This window comes from Cyrtonyx montezumae, unplaced genomic scaffold (genome assembly GCF_038088225.1).
Source record: "Cyrtonyx montezumae isolate F1298 unplaced genomic scaffold, pur_monq_1.0 scaffold_114, whole genome shotgun sequence".
Lineage (NCBI taxonomy): Eukaryota > Metazoa > Chordata > Aves > Galliformes > Odontophoridae > Cyrtonyx > Cyrtonyx montezumae.
Window position 1 is genome coordinate 89818 of NW_027071842.1, and position 17906 is coordinate 107723.

Sequence of the window (17906 nt, forward strand, 5' to 3'; positions counted from 1 at the left end):
GAGCAGGGAAGTCACGGTGATATGTACGAGCACAGTTTGCACTGCAGCACAGACTATATGCTCATGGAAAAGTATTAGATGTTGATAGGAGGTCATGATGCTCCTGGGCCAAGTGACAAACAACTCAAAGCGGACATGAACTGCTTCAGCTGAGCAACCCAAGTTGCCAAGATGTCTATGGGAAACTTCTGTGATTATGTTGTTCACCCTGCTTTCAGTGAAGAAGGCTTCACAGGACGGTTGATAACTGTAACGATAGGTATTTTTAGAGTAAGCTGTCCTTGGTAGTCTATTCTGTTTAGCTAGCAGGTGTTCCCTTTGGGCTCTGTGTTATGCACTGGCCACGCTGATACCGTGCTCAAAGGAAACTACACTGTTTGAACCTTGAGAAAAGTAAAAGCAGGAGATGGTCTGTGGCGAGTGGGAGAGGAAAAGTGCACTTTGAAACAGGGGACACCCTGCCAGCACTGCCTTTCACATCCGCCACCGACGCATTCCTGCCTGGTTTCTTAGGATTAGGATGATAACAAGAGTTACCTCCCTCAGGATGGTTTCTCACTGCTGTTCATTGTTGGGAACTGCTCAAAGTTGTCTTTCTCTGAGGCTCTCAGCCAATGATTGTGTGCTATTCTCTGTACGCCCCTGTCTTAAACACTATAAGAATAAGGCTGTCCAGGTAATGAACTGAAGCCTGATCATTCATGTATTGAGTCCTGTCGTGCTCCCCGCCCGAGAGCAATCCACTCGGACCTTGATATCCGCAGCAGGCACTGAACCGGGAGAGGTCCACGTGTGGAACAGCGGCGGCAGCCGGGACCCGGGGGAGTGGAGTGGGGGGAGGAGCCGGCTCCAGCGGCGGCACGGTGCTGTGCGGAGCGCTGCCGGGGCGTGGAAGTGGGGCAGCGTGGCACGCCGTGGGACAGCAGGTGGGCACCGCGTGGAGGGTCTGCGGGGGGGTGCGTGGCACGTGGCATTGGGGAGGACGGGAGAGGGGAAGTGGTGATCTGCACGTGGCGCTGAAAGGAGGGCCGTGGTGCGCTGGTGATCTACACGTGGCACGTGGATCACGGCACGTGGATCACAGCACGTGGCACGTGGATCACGGCACGTGTGTCAACGGTTTACGGGCAGGTTCGGCTCGGTTCCGTGACGATTGGTGCGGGGGACCCACAGACCCACGCCCCAGGAAAGGGGAAGGGGGGAAAGGGAAAAAGGAGAAGGGAGATGGGCCCAGGAACAAAACAGCGGCAACGGTCTGAGGAGGAAAGCTGATTTACTAAATAAGATATCGGAAAACAAAATAACACAATATAATATGAATCAAATATTCATATTGATGAATATTTGATGAATGAATCAAATAAAATGAGCAAGAGAGAGTGTCCCATAAACCGAAGGCCTTACGCTAACGCTGAAGGCGGACGGCTGCAACAAACACCCACTGCCGAGCTCGGTCCCGAAGGGAAGAGAGAGTCCCGTGGCCGCAGACAGTTTTTATCTTTCCCTCTGAGCGTAAACACGTAAGAACGCCAAGCATCGCAAAGTCCTCTGGGGAATGGAGTTCTTCTCTTCTGAGACAGGCATACCTGGAACTATCGATGGTCCACGGAGCTGGAACATTAACTCTTTAACTCTAAATGCACTACATGATGTTATGATGTGGAATACCAGTACCAAAAATCATAATTCCATGGGGCCAGATGGGATCCACCCAAGGGTGCTGAGGGAGCTGGCAGACGTGATTGCCGAGCCACTTTCTGCCATCTATCAGCATTCCTGGTTATCTGGAGAGGTCCCACAAGATTGGAGGCTTGCCGATGTGACTCCCATCTACAAGAAAGGCCGTAAGGAAGACCCGGGGAACTACAGGCCTGTCAGCCTGACCTCGGTATCAGGGAAAGTTATGGAACAGATGATCTTGAGGGAGATCACACGACACGTGCATGGCAATAAAGGGATCAGACCCAGCCAGCACGGGTTCACCAGGGGCAGGTCGTGCTTGTCCAACCTCATCTCCTTCCAGGACTGGGTGACCAGACAGGTAGATGAGGGAAAGGCTGTTGATGTAGTCTACCTGGACTTCAGCAAGGCCTTTGACACGGTCTCCCACAGTATCCTCCTAAGGAAACTGGCAGCCCGTGGTGTGGATAGGTTCACTCTTCTCTGGGTGGAGAACTGGCTGGAGGGCCGTGCCCAGAGTGTAGTGGTTAATGGAGTTAAGTCCAGCTGGCGTCCTGTTACGAGTGGTGTCCCCCAAGGGTCAGTTTTGGGGCCCATCTTGTTTAATATCTTTATTGATGTCCTAGATGAGGGAATTGAGTGTACCCTCAGTAAGTTTGCAGATGACACAAAGTTGGGAGGATGTGTCAAACTGCCTGAGGGTAGGGAGGCCCTTCAGAGGGATTTGGATAGGCTGAACAGCTGGGCTGAGCTCAATGGGATGAGGTTCAATAAGACCAAGTGCCGGGTCCTGCACTTTGGCCACAATAACCCCATGCAATGCTATAGGCTTGGGGCAGAATGGCTTGAAGAATGTAGAGAGGAAAAGGACCTGGGGGTGTTGGTGGATGCTCGGCTCAACATGAGCCGGCAGTGTGCCCAGGTGGCCAAGAAGGCCAACGGCATCCTGGCCTGGATTAGAAATAGTGTAGCCAGCAGGAGCAGGGAGGTGATCATCCCCCTGTACTCAGCTCTGGTACGGCCGCACCTCGAGTACTGTGTTCAGTTTTGGGCCCCTCACTGCAAGAAGGACATGGAGGCCCTGGAGCGTGTTCAGAGAAGGGCAACAAAACTGGGGAGGGGTCTGGAGCACAAGTCTTACGAGGAGCGGCTGAGGGAGCTGGGATTGTTTAGTCTGGAGAAGAGCAGGCTCAGAGGAGACCTTATTGCACTCTCCCACTTCCTGAAGGGGGGTTGTGGTGAGGAGGGGGTGGGCCTCTTCTCCCTGATAAATAACGACAGGACGAGAGGGAACGGCCACAAGTTGCACCGGGCAAGATTTAGATTAGACCTGAGGAAACATTTCTTTTCTGAAAGAGTGGTCAGGCACTGGAATGGCCTGCCTAGGGAGGTGGTTGAGGCACCATCCCTAGTGCTGTTCAAGAAGCGTTTAGATGAGGTGCTAAAGGATTTAATTTAGTAGTTGGGTAGAGATAGTGATAAGAGGATGGTTGGAGTAGATGATCTTATAGGTCCTTTCCAACCTTATGAACTTATGAACTTATAAAACCATGACAGGGGGGATGTGGGGGGGCAGATATGGGGGGGATGGGGGGGTGTGGGGGCAGATATGGGGGGGATGTGGGGTCAGATATGGGGTGGGATGAGGTGGTGTGGGGGGCGATGGGGGGGTGTGGGGGCAGATATTGGTTTTGTGGTTTTGATGCCGGTATTCCACATCAGAGCATCATGCAGCAGTGAAGGAGTTAATGCTGTGGGAGCAGCAGAGGGGCGGAGCTCCGCACCGGATGCGAGGCTTTGCTCTGCCTGGGCGCGTTGCTCTGGGCTGCCGTGGAGGTTCAGCACGTGTGCTTCCCCTGCAGGTCCTCCTTAACGTAAGCTCACAGCTTTTGGTTTGGAAATTTTTATCTCTCTCTCAATTGTTCAATTTTATTAGATTTAGTAAAGTTACCGTTCCTTCTCAGATCGTGCCGTTGTTTTCTTGTAGACCCATCTCTTCCCGCCGTTTCCCCCCTCCCCCTCCCGGAGCGCGGCTCTGCTCGGGCGGCCGCGCGGCCACTGACGCAGTTTCTTTTTCTCTCCCCTCTCCCTTCTCGGTTTCCCTTGGGTCACTGTCACGGACAACACCGTGACAATTATTGGTGGAGAATGCGGGCAGTGCAGTATTGGCACTCCATTGTAAATCTGGTGCAGAGTGGACTAAGGTTTTTCATGTACCTTATAGCATGCTGGCGTCTTTTTAAGCTCCTCGCGTTCAGCACCGGAGTAATGTGGATATACAGCTACTTTAGTGTGCTGAGGGGGTTACATGCCTCCTGCCTAGACACCCTGGCTAACGTGACAGATTATGCGGCATTTGGATTGGTTTCCCGTTACTCTTTTCAGGTCTTTACCTGTATTCTGGATGTCAGCCTGGCAGTTGTGGCAGCTGTGTTATCTGTTTTTCTGAATGCACTCTTGGCAATAGTAATTTACATCATGTGGAGGGAGCGTTCCTCAAAACCAGAGAGTGTTGAATGGCAGGGAAGGTGGAAAAAATTAGGAAAGAAATTAGAAGCGTGGGGACCCCCGGTGTTATGCAATTTTGATCTTGAGCACCTGTGGGATCCTGAGAAATTCAGTGAGTGTTTAGGTAAGGAGTCATGTGACTCAGGACGATCTGAGAAGGAATGTATTGTTTGGGGTCTGGCTTGTGCTTATCGAGCTATAATTGATATTCTGGAGAGAAATGGTTTCCAAACCAAGGTCCAAAGCAAAAATGAAAACCTCCAAGTTAGACCTGACCAATCACAGGAAGCACCGGTATCAGTGTCGGTTGCCCCTGTGGAAGGCCAGAAATGGACACGGCCGTCTTCGCGCCTAGAACGGAAAGAAGAAGAAGCAGAGAAAAAAAAGGAAGATCCAGGCGAGGGGCCCTCCTCAGCAGCAGCACCACCACCACCTAGAAAGGCCACTAAGAAAAGTGAGAGACATGGAGAAGACAGCGATGATGATGGAGTCACTGTTACCACTACTCGTCGGCCCCTAAAGATGACTGAAATCCAAGGTTCAAGAAAGGAGTTTGTACGGCGCTCGGGTGAATCCATTGTCACCTGGTTGCTGCGGTGTTGGGACAGCGGTGCCAGCAGCGTGTCCCTAGATGGCAGCGAAGCCCGCCAACTGGCAAGCATTGCCCGAGACCCAGCTATCGACAGAGGAATTGGCAGATGTCTGAATGGAGTCGCTACCCTCTGGGAACGAGTACTAGTGGCTGTAAAGGATAGATACCCTTACAAAGATGACCTGGAGCCTAAGGTGGAAAGATGGAACACCGTGGAGAAAGGCATCCAAGTTTTGAGAGAAACAGCCGTAGTAGAGATGCTGTATGATCCCAATTTCGTCCCTAACAATCCACACCAGGACCGTGATCCTGATAGAGTAAGGTGCACACCTGATGTATATCGCAAGCTCTCAAAAACAGCACCAGAGAGGTACGCAAGTACGCTGGTAGCAATGTTCCATAGATTCGAGGGTCAAGACAGAGGACTCCCAGTTTATGAATTGACTATTACACTCCAAAACTTTGAACAACAGTTTCCACCATCACGTGCTTCCATTGCAGCTGTAGTAGCAGAAGAAGTAGGTGAGATTAAGGAGACACAGAAAACTATACTGGAGGAACTGTCATTACTGATGAATAGGGATGAACCTGTGTCAGTATTGGAAACACCTGATGAAGACGAGCATGACCCAAAGAATCTGATGAAGCAATTGATCAAACTGTAGAAAGTCTCGGCCACCAAAGGCAACCGCCCCTCTGCACGAGCAAATGACGGCAGTAACATCATGTCACGTGTGGCCATGTGGAGCTTCTTACAAGAAAACGGAGAGGACACGAGGAAGTGGCATAAAAAACCCACTCCCGCACTGCGAGCACGGGTGAGAGAACTACAGCAGAGATCAGCCACCAATGAAATTGCTCCCGTCACTGCAGGTAACCAATAGAGGGGCCCTGCCCTCAGCCAGGGGAGGGAAAGGGATAATAGAGTGTATTGGACTGTGTGGATTAGATGGCCTGGCACATTAGAGCCACAAAGATATAAGGCACTGGTGGACACTGGTGCACAGTGCACTCTGATGCCCTCGAGTTATAAAGGGACAGAATTGATTCATATTTCTGGAGTGACTGGGGGTTCTCAGGAACTGTCTGTGCTGGAGGCAGAAATAAGCCTCACCGGTAAAACCTGGCAGAAGCATCCCATAGTGACCGGACAGGGGGCTCCATGCATACTCGGTATTGACTATCTCAGAAGGGGACATTTCAAGGATCCCAAGGGGTACCGATGGGCTTTTGGAATAGCTGCTGTGGACACAGACAACATTCAGCAGCTGTCTGTTTTACCTGGCCTGTCAGAAGATCCGTCTGTTGTGGGGTTGTTACAAGTGGAGGAGCAGCAGGTACCGATTGCTACAAAAACGGTGCACAGACGGCAGTACCGCACCAACAGGGATTCCTTGCTCCCCATTCATCACTTGATCCGTCAGCTAGAGAGCCAGGGAGTGCTCAGCAAAACTCACTCACCGTTTAACAGCCCCATATGGCCGGTGCGTAAAGCCAGTGGAGAATGGAGGCTGACGGTAGATTACCGTGGCCTGAATGAAGTCACACCCCCACTGAGTGCTGCTGTGCCAGATATGTTGGAGCTGCAGTATGAACTGGAGTCAAAAGCAGCCAAGTGGTATGCCACCACTGACATTGCCAATGCCTTCTTTTCAATTCCTCTGGCCACAGAATGCAGGCCACAGTTTGCCTTCACCTGGAGGGGCGTTCAGTACACCTGGAACCGTTTGCCCCAGGGGTGGAAGCACAGCCCAACCATTTGCCATGGGCTGATCCAAACTGCATTGGAACAGGGCAGTGCTCCTGAGCACTTACAATACATTGATGATATCATTGTGTGGGGCAATACAGCAGGAGAAGTTTTTGAGAAAGGAGAGAGAATAATCCAGATCCTTCTGCGAGCTGGCTTTGCTATCAAGCGAAGCAAAGTGAAAGGGCCTGCACAGGAAATTCAGTTCCTACGTATAAAGTGGCAAGATGGACGTCGTCACATCCCTACAGATGTGATTAACAAAATCACTGCCATGTCTCCACCCACCAGTAAGACAAAGACCCAAGCTTTTTTGGGTGTAGTGGGCTTTTGGAGAATGCATGTTCCAAACTACAGTCTCATTGTGAACCCTCTCTATCGGGTGACGCAGAAGAAGAATGATTTTGTGTGGGGCCCTGAGCAGCAGCAGGCTTTTGAGCAAATTAAGCAGGAGATAGCCCGTGCCGTGGCCCTGGGGCCAGTGCGGACGGGACAGGATGTAAAGAACATCCTCTACACTGCTGCTGGAAAGGAAGGTCCCACTTGGAGTCTGTGGCAAAGAGCCTCTGGAGAGACCCGAGGCCGACCCCTTGGATTCTGGAGTCGGGCGTACAGGGGGTCTGAGGAGCGCTACACTCCAACTGAGAAGGAGATCTTAGCCGCGTACGAGGGGGTTCGAGCTGCTTCCGAAGTAATCGGTACTGAAACGCAGCTCCTCCTGGCACCTCGACTGCCAGTGCTGAGCTGGATGTTCAAAGGGACAGCTCCCTCTACCCATCATGCTACCGATGCCACTTGGAGTAAGTGGACTGCGCTGATTACACAGCGAGCTCGGATGGGGAACCTCAACCGTCCAGGAATCCTGGAGGTGATCATGGACTGGCCTGAAGGTAAAACGTTTGGAACAACGCCAGCTGAGGAGGTGTCACGTGCTACAGAAGCCCCACCATATAATGAACTACCAGACAACGAAAAGAGATACGCCCTGTTCACAGATGGATCGTGTCGCATTGTGGGTAAGCACCGCAGATGGAAATCTGCTGTGTGGAGCCCCACACGACGAGTTGCAGAGGCCACTGAAGGAGAAGGAGAATCAAGTCAATTTGCAGAGGTAAAGGCTGTCCAGCTGGCCTTAGATATTGCTGAACGAGAGAGGTGGCCAGTGCTTTATCTTTACACTGACTCATGGATGGTGGCAAATGCTTTATGGGGGTGGTTACAGCAGTGGGAACAAAATGGTTGGCAACGGAGAGGTAAACCTATTTGGGCTGCTGAACTGTGGAAAAACATTGCTGCCCGAATAAAGAATATGGTTGTAAAGGTGCGCCATGTAGATGCTCATGTTCCTAAGAGCCGGGCAACTGAAGAGCAGCAAAATAACCATCAGGTAGATCGAGCTGCCAAAGTTAAGGTGGCTCAAGTAGACTTGGACTGGCAACACAAAAGTGAACTATTTCTAGCTCGGTGGGCCCATGAGACCTCGGGCCATCAAGAAGAGATGCAACATATAAGTGGGCTAGAGACCGAGGGGTGGACTTAACTATGGATGCTATTGCACAGGTTATCCATGACTGTGACACATGCGCCACAATTAAACAGGCCAAGAGGATGAAACCTCTTTGGGAGGAAGGGCGATGGCAAAAGTATAAATATGGGGAGGCGTGGCAGGTTGATTATATCACCTTGCCACGAACTCGCGATGGTAAGCGTTACGTGCTCACCATGGTGGAGGCGACCACTGGGTGGCTTGAGACATACGCAGTACCCCATGCTACCGCCCGGAACACCATCTTAGGGCTCGAGAGACAAGTCCTATGGCGACACGGCACTCCAGAGAGAATTGAGTCCGATAATGGGACTCATTTCAAAAATTCTCTTGTAAATACTTGGGCCAAAGATCATGGCATCGAGTGGATTTATCATATCCCCTATCACGCACCAGCTGCTGGTAAAACTGAAAGGTACAATGGGTTGTTAAAAACCATGTTGAAAGCAATGGGTGGCGGAACATTTAAGCACTGGGAGAAGCATTTGTCAGAAGCCACCTGGTTGGTCAACACCAGAGGATCCATCAATCGCGATGGTCCTGCCCAATCCAGCTCTCTACCTACTGTAGAGGGAGATAAGGTTCCTGTAGTACACGTGAAGAACATGTTGGGAAAAGCGGTTTGGGTTCTTGCAGCTTCTGGAGAGGGCAAACCTCTCCGTGGAACTGTTTTTGCTCAGGGACCTGGGTCTACCTGGTGGGCGATGCAGAAGAATGGGGATGTTCAGTGTGTACCACCAGGGAATTTGATGTGGGGAGAGCGCCCTCAGTAATTCTATTACTATGTATATATGCATATATGTATATATGTATATATGTATATATGTATATATGTATATATGTATATATGTGTATATGTATATATGTATATTTGTATATATGTATATTTGTATATATGTATATTTGTATATATGTATATATGTTTATTTGTATATATGTATATATGTATGTGTTTGTCTTTAATGCTTGTTAATCATTGTTTCTTTATGTATATATATATATAAGCATGATGTAATGATATTGAATAAGGGGTGGAATGTCATGGTTTTGTGATTTTTGGTACTGGTATTCCACATCATAACATCATGTAGTGCATTTAGAGTTAAAGAGTTAATGTTCCAGCTCCGTGGACCATCGATAGTTCCAGGTATGCCTGTCTCAGAAGAGAAGAAGAACTCCATTCCCCAGAGGACTTTGCGATGCTTTGCGTTCTTACGTGTTTACGCTCAGAGGGAAAGATAAAAACTGTCTGCGGTCACGGGACTCTCTCTTCCCTTCGGGACCGAGCTCGGCAGTGGGTGTTTGTTGCAGCCATCCGCCTTCAGCGTTAGCGTAAGGCCTTCGGTTTATGGGACACTCTCTCTTGCTCATTTTGTTTGATTCATTTGCCTCAATTCCAATTATATTGTATTATATTGTGTTATTTTGCTTTCCGATATCTTATTTAGTAAATCAGCTTTCCTCCTCAGACCGTAGCCGCTGTTTTGTTCCTGGGTCCATCTCCCCTCTCCTTTTTCCCTTTTCTCCCTTCCCCTTGCCCGGGGTGTGGGCCCGTGGGTCCCCTGCCTCAATTGTCACGGTACCGGGTCGAACTGTCCCGCAAACCGCTGACACCTACACAGCCCCACACCCCTATATAGCACCGCACCCTTAGAGCCCCATACCCCTACACAGCCTCACACCCCTATAGAGGCCTGAATCCCTATATAGCCCCGCACTCCATAGAGCCCCGCACCCCCCCCTCCCGTCCCAATGCACGGCAGCCCCGCACTGCAGCTGCGCCCTTTAATGTCTCATGCCCAGAAGAGCGGTTTCCCCGTCCTCCCGCGCCAGCTCCCGCAGGCACCGCAGCAGCACCATGGCGTCGGGCCTGAGCGCCGGGGGCACCACGGCCGTGATGGCGCGGCTCAGCAGCTCCGGGCCGGGGGGGTCGGCCGATTCCCGCAGGACCCCGTACACGTTGATCAAGGACTCGGCCAATGCGGGGTGCACCGCGGGGCTGTACCCAAACTCCTTCAGCCGCCTCATCAGCGCCACGTAGCGGCGGCTCCGGGTACTGCAGCGCTGCTCGTCGAAGAGCTGGGGAGAGGGGTGACGGAGAGGGAGGGGTGAGAGGGGGTTGGGAGGGGAGCGAGGGGGTGGGGAAGGGGTGGGGGAAAGGTGAGAGGGATGGGAGGGGGGGTTCGTGTCCCACATTGGGTTTCATTTCACGGCCCCATGGCGACACCCATCCCACAGAGGAGCGCTAATCCCAATCCCAATCCCAACTCCAAACCCATCCCAGTCCCAGTCCCACCCCAATCCCAATCCAATCCCACCCCAACTCCACCCCAATCCCAATCCCACCCCAACCCCACACCACCCTCAATCCCAATCCCAATCCAACCCCACCCCACCCCCAACCTCAATTCCACACCAATCCCAATCCCACCACCATCCCAATCCCACCCCAATCCCACTCCACCCCCACCCCCAATCCCAACCCCCCCTCAATCCCAATCCACCCCCCCCTCCGGTCGCCCCGCTCACCCCGAAGATCTTCTGGGGGATGTTGGTGACGGTGAAGCCGTAGAGGCGCTGCTGCTCCGGGAACACGCGGTGCAGGATGCGCTGGTCCAACTGGAACGCAACCTCCCCCACCAGGTGCTCCCAGCGCCGCCACTCTGCGGGGACGGCCCCATCACCACCATCCCATAACCACTGCCCCATAACCATGAACCCATCACAGCCGCCCAATCACCACCACCCTATAACCACCACCCCATAACCACCGCCCCATCACCACCGCCCCATAACCACGAACCCATCACTCCAACCCCAGAACTATGTCCCCATCACCCTGCCCCCAACCCCATAACTCCGTCTCCATTACCTCAACCCTGACCCCATAACTGTGTCCCCATAACTCAACTCCGACCCCGACCCCATCCCTCTGTCCCCCCGACCCCATCCCTCTGTCCCTGTGACCCCAACCCAATCCCTCTGTCCCCCCGACCCCATCCCTCTGTCCCCGTGACCCCAACCCCATCCCTCTGTCCCCCCGACCCCATCCCTCTGTCCCCGTGACCCCAACCCCATCCTTCTGTCCCCCCGACCCCATCACTTTGTCCCTGTGACCCCGGCCCCATCCCTCTGTCCCCTGACCCTGACCCCATCCCTCTGTCCCCATCCCATCCCTGTCCCTCTGGGACTGCCTCAAACCCACAGGGACACTGAGATCCAGACCCACGGGGACATGGGGACCCGAACCCACGGGGACATCGGAACCTGCACCCACAGGGACATAGGAACCTGCACCCACAGGGAAATAGGAACCTGCACCCACGGGGACACCGGGACTTGAACCCACGGGGACACTGGGACTGTCCCAAACCCATGGGGACATCGGGACCTGAACCCACGAGAGCTGCCCCGAACCCGCGGCGACATCAAGACCTGAACCCACGGGGACATACCCAAACCCACGGGGACATCAGGACCTTCACCCACGGGGACATACTCAAACCCACGGGGACATCAGGACCCGAATCCATGGGGACATACCCAAACCCACGGGGACACCGGGACCCGAACCCACGGGGGACACCGGGACCCGAACCCACGTGTGCCGCCCCGAACCCACGTACCGCTCTGCGTGGGTCCCCGCGCCGCCTCAGAGGTGAGGTCTTGTTGAGGATCCGGGTTCGAATCCCGGGTCGGCTCCCGGTTTCGGATCCCGGTTCAGCTCCTGGTTCAGCTCCCGGTTCAGCTCCCGGTTTGGATCTCGGTTCGGGTCCCGGTGCCGCACCTCCGGCAGCCTCAGGTCCAACGGGCGCTGCTGCTCCGCGGGCGGTGCGGGATCGGCGGTGCGGGAGTCAGGGGGGTCCACGCGGAGCCACTCGGGGGGGCACGAGGATGGCCAGGGGGGGGTATCCGGGGGAGGGGGCACGGGGAGCGCGGCGGGGGCGGCTGTGGGGGGAGGGGGAGCAGTGAGAGAGGGGGAAGGGGGGGATTGGGATTGGGACTGGGATTGGGACTGGATGGGAATGGGATTATGATTGGGACGGCATGGGATTGGATGGGATTGGTATGGGACTGGATGGGATTGGGAGTGGGATTGAAACTGGATGGGATTGGGATTGGGATTGGGATTGGGATTGGAACTGGATGGGATTGGGAGTGAGATTGGGACTGGATGGGATAGGGATTGGGATTGGGATTGGGACTGGATGGGGATGGGGATGGGGATGGGGATGGGGATGGGGATGGGGATGGGGGTGAGATGGGATGGGATGGAATGGGATCAGTGGGATGGGATGGGATTGGGATGGGATTGGGACGGGATGGGATTTGGATGGGATCAGTGGGATGGGATTGGGATGGGATGGGATTGGGATGGGATGAGTGGGATGGGATGGGAATGGGATGGGATGGGATTGGGATGGGATGAGTGGGATGGGACGGGATGGGGACGGGACAGGAAGCGGCTCTCCGCCCCTCCCCCCGCCGCTCCTCACTCTCATGGCCGTCAATCCTCCCACTCACGATGTCACTGGCGCTCTGCGGCCGCAGCACCACCCACGTGCCTCCCCCCCCGCCCCACGCGACGCTGCCGGAGGGGTCCCGGTCCCGGGGGGGGGAGGCGAAGAGGGGCGGCTCGTGGATCCCTTGGCGGTGCCGGTAGTCCCGCGCCGCGGCCACGGCTCGGGACAGCTGCTCGTTCTCGCTCAGCAGCGCCTGCATCTCCTCCCGCAGGAGGTCGAGGCAATGGAGCACCGGGTGGGGAACCGGGGACGCCCCCCCAGCCGCCTCCCCCCGGACCTCCCCGGTAGGGGTCGCCGTCTCCCAACCGCTGCTCCTCAATCCACTCATCGCCGTCGAGTACCGGGACCGAAGTGGGGAGGGACGAGTTTGGAGAGGGGGTGTCATAGTGAGGGGAGGGGGAGGGGGGGTAATGGAATTTGGGGGGGGAGGGTCGGGTAATGGAACTTGGGGGGGGGGAGGAGGGAGTGGGGGAATGGAAGTTTGGGGAGGGGGGGGTAGTGGAAGTGGGGGGATGGGGGGGTGGGGGGTTATGGAAGTGGGGGGATGGGGGTGGATGGGGGGTAATGGAAGTGAGGATTCGGGGGGGGTGGGGGTAATGGAAGTGGGGGGATGGGAGGGGATGGGGGGGAGTCGTGGATTAAGGGATTGGGGGCTAATGGGGTGGGGGGGCTCGGGGGGTGGGGATTGGGGCAGTTTGTGGGAGAGGTAAAGAGGGTAATGGGGGGGGTAATGGGGGTGAGGGGATATGGGGTTTGGGGGGGCTGAGGGGGACGGGATTGGGGGGTAATGGGGTGGGGTATGGAGTGGGTTGCGGGGGTGGGGGGGATAAGAGGATGGAATGGGGGGAGGGGCAATGAGGGTAATAGCATGGGGAGAGTGGGGCTGAGGGGACTCGGGGTGTCCCAAGTGGGGTGTCCCCACCCCAGTGACCCCAGTGGGGTGTCCCCAATGCAATGTCCTGTGTGGGGTGTCCCCAGCCCTGTGACCCCAGTGGGGTGTCATAGTGGGATGTCCCCAATCCTGTGCCCCCAGTGCGGTGTCCCCAACAGTGTCCCCAGTGGGGTGTCCCCAATGCAGTGTCCTGAGTGGGGTGTTTCCAGCCCCGTGACCCCAGTGGGATGTCCCCAGTGGGATGTCCCCAGTGGGATGTCAACAGTGGGGTGTCCCTAGCCCTGTGACCCCAATGGGATGTCCCCAATGGGATGTCCCCAGTGGGATGTCCCCAGTGGGAAGTCCCCAGTGGGATGTCCCCAGCCCTGGGATCCCTGTGGGATGTCCCCAGTGGGATGTCCCCAGTGGGATGTCCCCAGTGGGATGTGCCCAGCCCGTGACCCCAGTGGGATGTCCCCACTTGGATGTCCCCCGTATGATGTCCCCAGTGGGATGTCCCCAGCCCCGTGACCCCAGTGGGATGTCCCCAGTGGGATGTCCCCAGTGGGATGGCCCCTGTGGGATGTCCCCAGTGTGATGTCCCCAGCCCCGTGACCCCAGTGGGATGTCCCCACTGGGATGTCCCCACTGGGATGTCCCCAGCCCTGTGACCCCAGTGGGATGACCCCAGTGGGATGTCCCCAGTGGATGTCCTCTTGGGGTGACTACAGAGAACTGGCCAAGATCTGCAGGCAGAAAATTGGAAATGCTAAATCCCAGCTTGAAATTAGACTGGCTACTGCTGTAAAGGAGAACAGGAAACCCTTTTACAAATATATTAACAGCAGGAGAAAAACTAAGGAAAATTTCCCTCCTTTACTCAACAAGGCAGGCAATATAACCACAGATGATAAGGAAAAGGCTGAGGTTTTCAATGCCTTCTTCACATCTGTCTTTAATAGACAGAACAGTTGTCCGCACGGTGCTTGCCCTGACCTGGAAGTCCGGGACGGGGTGCATAATGCACCCCCTGTGATCCAAGCAGAGGTGGTCAGAGATCTACTCCTCCATCTGAACTGCCACAAGTCCATGGGGCCAGATGGGATCCACCCAAGGGTGCTGAGGGAGCTGGCAGAGGTGATTGCCGAGCCACTTTCTGCCATCTATCAGCATTCCTGGTTATCTGGAGAGGTCCCACAAGATTGGAGGCTTGCCGATGTGACTCCCATCTACAAGAAAGGCCGTAAGGAAGACCCGGGGAACTACAGGCCTGTCAGCCTGACCTCGGTATCAGGGAAAGTTATGGAACAGATGATCTTGAGGGAAATCACACGACACGTGCATGGCAATAAAGGGATCAGACCCAGCCAGCATGGGTTCACAAAGAGCAGGTCGTGCTTGTCCAACCTCATCTCCTTCTATGACTGGGTGACCAGACAGGTAGATGAGGGAAAGGCTGTCGATGTAGTCTACCTGGACTTCAGCAAGGCCTTTGACACGGTCTCCCACAGTATTCTCCTAAGGAAACTGGCAGCCCGTGGTGTGGACAGGGTCACTCTTCTCTGGGTGGAGAACTGGCTGGAGGGCCGTGCCCAGAGGGTGGTGGTTAATGGAGTTAAGTCCAGCTGGCGTCCTGTTACGAGTAGTGTCCCCCAAGGGTCAGTTTTGGGGCCCATCTTGTTTAATATCTTTATTGATGACCTAGACGAGGGAATTGAGTGTACCCTCAGTAAGTTTGCAGATGACACAAAGCTGGGAGGATGTGTCAAACTGCCTGAGGGTAGGGAGGCCCTTCAGAGGGATTTGGATAGGCTGAACAGCTGGGCTGAGCTCAATGGGATGAGGTTCAATAAGACCAAGTGCCGGGTCCTGCACTTTGGCCACAATAACCCCATGCAATGCTATAGGCTTGGGGCAGAATGGCTTGAAGAATGTAGAGAGGAAAAGGACCTGGGGGTGTTGGTGGATGCTCGGCTCAACATGAGCCGGCAGTGTGCCCAGGTGGCCAAGAAGGCCAAGGGCATCCTGGCCTGTATTAGAAATAGTGTAGCCAGCAGGAGCAGGGAGGTGATCATCCCCCTGCACTCAGCTCTCGAGTACTGTGTTCAGTTTTGGGCCCCTCACTACAAGAAGGACATGGAGGCCCTGGAGCGTGTTCAGAGAAGGGCAACAAAACTGGGGAGGGGTCTGGAGCACGAGGAGTGGCTGAGGGAGCTGGGATGGTTCAGTCTGGAGAAGAGCAGGCTCAGAGGAGACCTTATTGCACTCTCCCACTTCCTGAAGGGGGTTGAACTTATATGGGGGGCATGGGGGGGTGTGGGGTGGGATGGGGGGGCATGGGGTCCAATACGGGGTGGGATGTGGGGGTGTGGGGTGAGATATGGGGAGGGGATATCCCGTCCTCCCGCGCCAGCTCCCGCAGGCACCGCAGCAGCACCATGGCGTCGGGCCTGAGCGCTGGGGGCACCACGGCCGTGATGGCGCGGCTCAGCAGCTCCGGGCCGGGGGGGGGCCCGGGGGGTCGGCCGATTCCCGCAGGACCCCGTACGCGTTGATCAAGGACTCGGCCAATGCGGGGTGCACCGCGGGGCTGTACCCAAACTCGTTCAGCCGCCACATCAGCGCCACGTAGCGGCGGCGCTGGGTACTGCAGCGCTGCTCATCGAAGGGCTGCGCCGTGGGGCTGAGAGCAGACTGCGGCGGGGGGGAGGGGAGTGGTGGGGGAGGGGTGAGAGGGGTGAGAGGGGGTGGGGGAGCGGTGAGGGGGGTGTTGGGGGGGGTGAGTGGGTGAGGGAGGAGTGAGAGGGGTGGGAGAGGGGGGAGAGGGGGTGGGGGAGGGGTAAAGGGGGGGAGGGGGAAGAGAGGTGGGGAGATAGGGAGGGGGAGGGGTGAGAGGGGTGGGGGGGGGGAGAGTGGGTGTGGAGAAGTGAGGGGGGGAGGGGGGGGAGGGGTGAGAGGGGTAGAGGGGTGGGGGAGGGGTGAATAGAAGGGGAGGGGGGGGTTCGGGTCCCATATTGGGTTTTGTTGCCCGGCCCCATGGCGACGACCATCCCACAATGGAGCGCTAATCCCAATCCCAATCCCACCCCCATCCCAATCCCACCCCAATCCCACCCCACCCCCACCCCCAATCCCAACCCTTCCCAATCCCAATCCATCCCCCCCCCCCTCCGGTCATCCCGCTCACCCTGAAGATCATCTGGGGGATGTTGGTGACGGTGTATCCGTAGAGGCGCTGCTGCTCCGGGAACACGCGGTGCAGGATGCGCTGCTCCAACTGGAACGCCACCTCCCCCACCAGGCGCTCCCAGCGCCGCCACTCTGCGGGGACGGCCCCATCACCACCGCCCCATCACCACCGCCCCATCACCACCGCCCCATAACCACCGCCCCATAACCATGAACCCATCACCACCGCCCCATCACCACCGGCCCATAACCGCCACCCCATAACTGCCGCCACATCAGCGCCGCCCCATAACCGCCGCCCCATAACCACCACCCCATAACCACCGCCCCATAACCACCGCCCCATAACCACGAACCCATCACCCCAACCCCAGAACTATGTCCCCATCACCCTGACCCCAACCCCATAACTCCGTCTCCATTACCTCAACCCTGACCCCATAACTGTGTCCCCATCAACTCAACTCCAACCCCGACCCCATCCCTCTGTCCCCCCCGACCCCATCCCTCTGTCCCTGTGACCCCAACCCAATCCCTCTGTCCCCCTGACCCCATACCTCTGTCCCCGTGTCCCGAACCCCATCCCTCTGTCCCCCCCGACCCCATCCCTCTGTCCCCATCCCATCCCTGTCCCTCTGGGACTGCCGCAAACCCACAGGGACACTGAGATCCGGACCCACGGGGACATGAGGACCCGAACCCATGGGGACATGGGGACCCGAACCCACGGGGACATGGGGACCTGAACCCACGGGGACATCGGAACCTGCACCCACAGGGACATAGGAACCTGCACCCACGGGGACACCGGGACCTGAACCCCACGGGGACAACGGGACTGTCCCAAACCCACGGGGACTTAGGGCCCTGAACCCACAGGGACATACCCAAACCCACGGAGACACCAGGACCCGAACCCACGGGGACATCGGGACCTGAACCCACGGGGACACCGGGACCCGAACCCACAGGGGCCGCCCCGAACCCACGTACCGCTCTTGTGGTCTTGTTGAGGATCCGGGTTCGAATCCCGGGTCGGCTCCCGGTTCGGCTCCCGGTTCGGATCCCGGTTCAGCTCCTGGTTCGGCTCCCGGTTTGGATCCCGGTTCGGGTCCCGGTGCCGCACCTCCGGCAGCCTCAGGTCCAACGGGCGCTGCTGCTCCGTGGGCAGTGCGGGATCGGCGGTGCGGGAGTCGGGGGGGACCACGCGGAGCCACTCGGGGGGGCACGAGGACGGCCAGGGGGGG

The 17906-nt window shown here is 56.3% G+C and overlaps 1 protein-coding gene across 1 annotated transcript; it reads right to left on the bottom strand.

Annotated features, from left to right (window-relative positions):
- Nucleotides 1-15957: 15957 nt before the first annotated feature.
- On the bottom strand, nucleotides 15958-17815 carry LOC136044560 (speriolin-like; the record flags this gene model as incomplete). Its single annotated transcript, XM_065729894.1, has 3 exons — nucleotides 15958-16164; nucleotides 16658-16791; nucleotides 17653-17815. Coding segments are annotated over 3 exons (504 nt in total), but the record flags the coding sequence as incomplete, so codon positions are not given.
- Nucleotides 17816-17906: the final 91 nt, after the last annotated feature.